At 56.6% G+C, this 3,562-nt stretch overlaps 1 protein-coding gene across 1 annotated transcript; it reads left to right on the forward strand.

Annotated features, from left to right (window-relative positions):
- Positions 1 to 208: 208 nt before the first annotated feature.
- Positions 209 to 2,813, forward strand: ATP6V0B (ATPase, H+ transporting, lysosomal 21kDa, V0 subunit b). Its single transcript, XM_005866622.2, has 7 exons — positions 209 to 504; positions 734 to 817; positions 948 to 1,025; positions 1,235 to 1,304; positions 1,420 to 1,471; positions 1,629 to 1,819; positions 2,519 to 2,813. Exons 2-7 carry the CDS (start codon positions 759 to 761, stop codon positions 2,543 to 2,545), a joined length of 477 nt encoding a protein of 158 aa, XP_005866684.1. The 5' UTR covers positions 209 to 504; positions 734 to 758; the 3' UTR covers positions 2,546 to 2,813.
- Positions 2,814 to 3,562: the final 749 nt, after the last annotated feature.

Consider the following 3,562-nt stretch of genomic DNA (forward strand, 5'->3'; position numbering starts at 1 on the left):
CCCTCTTGCTCCGGACCGGCCTGCGTGGGTCCTGAGCAGGCGGCTCCAGTTCCTCCTTTTCGGTCGTTTAGCCACCCCACCCCCCACTCCCAGCTTGTTGGGGCAACAGCGGCGCGGACCGGGCTGGCGGGATCCGGTGGAGCTCGGCCAGAGCCCTTGCTCCCTCCCTTCTTCCAGGGAATCCAGGCCTGGGAGCTGCTGCCCGCAAGGATCTGGGTCTGGGAGGTGGTGTCACCGAGCGCGGTGTTACTGAGGGAGTGGCAGGAAATGGAGGCCTGAGCCGAGGCATCTGTGCAGACAGCCGTGCTTTTGCGCGGGGCCCGCTTGACTTAGGTGTAGGCAGTCCTTTGAGGGGGCCCATCAGCTGGGCAGGAACTTCCTGTCTAAGTTGGGGAGCTTCTCTCTGGAGAGCAGCCCCTAACCCCCCCCCCCCTTTTTTCCCCTCTCTGCTGCAGGGATCTGCTACACCATTTTTGACTTGGGCTTCCGCTTTGATGTGGCATGGTAAGGGCGGGCAGGGAGAGGATTCCCCCAGGAGCTGCTGCTTGCAGCCTTCCTTCTCGAATTTGAGCCCCCTCCTCCACCCCGTCCCCAGCTGCCTGGGGTGTGGACCTTTGGGAGATGAGGAGTCTTTTAGCAACCAGTACTGGTGGGGCTGGAGGTGTGGGGGAGTGAATTTGGTGCTCACTTCTCCACCAAAACTGAATTGCTTTCCTCCCTGTCTCCACCCCAGGTTCTTGACAGAGACTTCCCCCTTCATGTGGTCAAACCTGGGCATTGGCTTAGCTATCTCCCTGTCTGTGGTTGGGGCAGCGTGGTGAGTGTTGGGGTGGTGTGATTCGGGGGTGGGGATTGAGTCATAGCAGGTGGTGGTGCTGGGTCCTTAGTCACCCTGGGGGCACTGACAGGCTTGGCCTCTGCTCATTGGTTTCTTCTCCTTCCACCAGGGGCATCTATATTACTGGCTCATCCATCATTGGGGGAGGGGTGAAGGCCCCTCGGATCAAGACCAAGAACCTGGTCAGGTAAGTTAGGGCCCTTGGAAGGCTGTCAGAACCAGCTGCATTGGGAGCTGCCCATTTGTTTGACTTGACATTCTGCTCCCGAGCAGCCTCCTGATAAGGTGGGATGCTAGTGGGGGAAAGGTCCCGGGGGACTCTGTGAGGAGGAAGGTTGATTGCTTTCTAATCTCTTTCTCCTCTCAACCCCCTTTGCCCACCACTACTACCTCCAGCATCATCTTCTGTGAGGCTGTGGCTATCTACGGCATCATCATGGCAATTGTCCTTAGCAACATGGCTGAGGTATGGAGTATGGCGGGGGGTAGGGGGGGATCCATTCCAGTGTGTTCTGCACATTGCTTGGGGAGTACAGAGGAGCCTAGAGGTTGGTTTCTGATGACTTCTCTGCCTCCCTCAGCCTTTCAGTGCCACTGACCCCAAAGCCATTGGCCACCGAAACTATCATGCAGGTAGGTGTGTGTGTGTGAAGGCAAACCGCTAGGGCATCTGCTTTCCCCTTCCCACCCCCAGTTTAGACACCTCGTTTTGATATTTGGTCACCTACTTGGGCCTGCTTTGCACAGTGGGGCTGTGATTGGCCTCACTGCCCTCTTTCCATTCCCCCAGGCTACTCCATGTTCGGAGCCGGCCTCACTGTGGGCCTGTCTAACCTCTTCTGTGGCGTCTGCGTGGGCATCGTGGGCAGTGGGGCCGCCCTGGCTGATGCCCAGAACCCCAGCCTCTTTGTGAAGATTCTTATCGTGGAGATCTTCGGCAGCGCCATCGGCCTCTTTGGGGTCATCGTCGCGATCCTACAGGTGCTGAATGCTGGGGAGCCTCTGTCCTTGTCCCTAACCCAGACGCGCCCTCCTTCCAGAGGAGCTACAGTGCTCCCGCCTCCACCCGTGGGACCCCTGAACAGCTTCTACCACCTCATTCCCATCTTCTGGTTTTCCCCTTTTGACGCTTTTGGCTTAATTTTGTTTCTAATCAGGAAACACTGACAACTGTCCTATTTTTTCCCCCCCTGTTGTTTTGTGTCTGTGTTTCATTTAGTATCTCTCTTTTTGTTTGTCTCCATGGTTGGGATCTTGTCTGTGTCCAAATAATTCTGTCTCGGCGTGTTTGACTGTGTTTAGCAGGGCCTGTGTGTATCTATGCTGTCAGTTGAATAGCATGTCTAAATCGTGTCTTATCTGTCTGACAGTGTGTGAGTTTGTGGCTAAAGATCAGCTTGAGGACCTGAGGGTGACTGGGTGCCTGACTGGGTGCCTGCCTGGGTTGACTCTTGGCGACTGGCATTGTCTATATGCCACTTCTCTCCACCTTTCTGTCCCACAGCCTGACTGTCCCTGTTCATCTGTGTTTGTCTGTCATAGCATCTCCATTCTGGTCCAGTCGTCCCTCTGTTGTCATCTGTCCATCTCACCATGAGTTTGTTAGGTCTGATCTTCTGTCATTTGTCACTCTTACTATTCCTCTATCTCTACCTGATTTCTCCTGTTCTTGTTTTGCAGACCTCCAGAGTGAAGATGGGTGACTAGACGGTCTGTGTGGGGCCGCGCCCCACTCTTATTTATTTGTGGTTTTCCTGGGGCAGCTGGAGCTGTGCCCCTTTCGCAGGGCTCGGTGTTCTGGGCCCTCCCTGCACTCACTTCTTGCTGCCTGTCGACTTGGAGGCACTGCCTGGCTGGATCCTCAGTGTGGGGAGTGGGCTGCTGATGACTGTGCAGCTCTGCACCTGCGTCCCACCTCCACCCCCAACCTGTCTTCCCAGTGTTTGTGAAATAAATGTGGTATTTGTCTGGGTCAGTGCTGCTGTGGTTGCCCTTCTTACCGCCTTTCCCAGGAGGGTAAACAGGCCTGTAGGCCTCAGCCTCCTGCCACTCATACTGTCTCTGCTCTGGGCAAAGCTGGCGCCTGGCTGGGATGGGAGGGTGCTGGGCTGCAGACTCTGTGCCCCTGAAAATCTGTATTGAAGGGCATGAAAAATGGGGAGGTGTGGGCCCAGGTGTTCGTGGGGGGCAGGATGGGGAGTATCCGCCTAGTCCTATGCCCTTGGGACTGTCTGCAAAATCCAAACTGGCCATGCCTACTTCCCTGGCTCTGCCCTCAGGCATCCAGCACTTCCTAGCCTGGTGGGGCTTGGAGCTTATTAATTTGCCTCTGCCTATCCCAGCATCATCCCCTGCCAGTGACTAATTTGATCCCTTGTTCCTGGGGCATTGTCCAGTCTAACCCAACCTCCTGTGACCCTAGAAGCCCCAGCCACCATCAGGCCCAAGCCACAAACTTTTGTGCATGCCTTTAAGGGTCCTGCTCAACCAGCGCCCCCTCCGCTGGCCCTGGCCGACCTTGCATAACGCTCCCATCAAAGAGTTGCCGAATCCCTAACCTCCCCGCCCTAGTCAGCCCCTTCGGCCGAATTCGCGCTCCAACCCAGGCCCGCTCCCCCGCGATGGGTTTGACCTATCCACACCCTCTCCAGGCCGGACCTTGAATCCAAGCCCTTGAGAGAGCCTGACCGATTCCCTGCGCCCCTCCCGGGTCCTGTGCCACCT

This window comes from Myotis brandtii, unplaced genomic scaffold, assembly GCF_000412655.1.
Source record: "Myotis brandtii unplaced genomic scaffold, ASM41265v1 scaffold235, whole genome shotgun sequence".
NCBI lineage: Eukaryota > Metazoa > Chordata > Mammalia > Chiroptera > Vespertilionidae > Myotis > Myotis brandtii.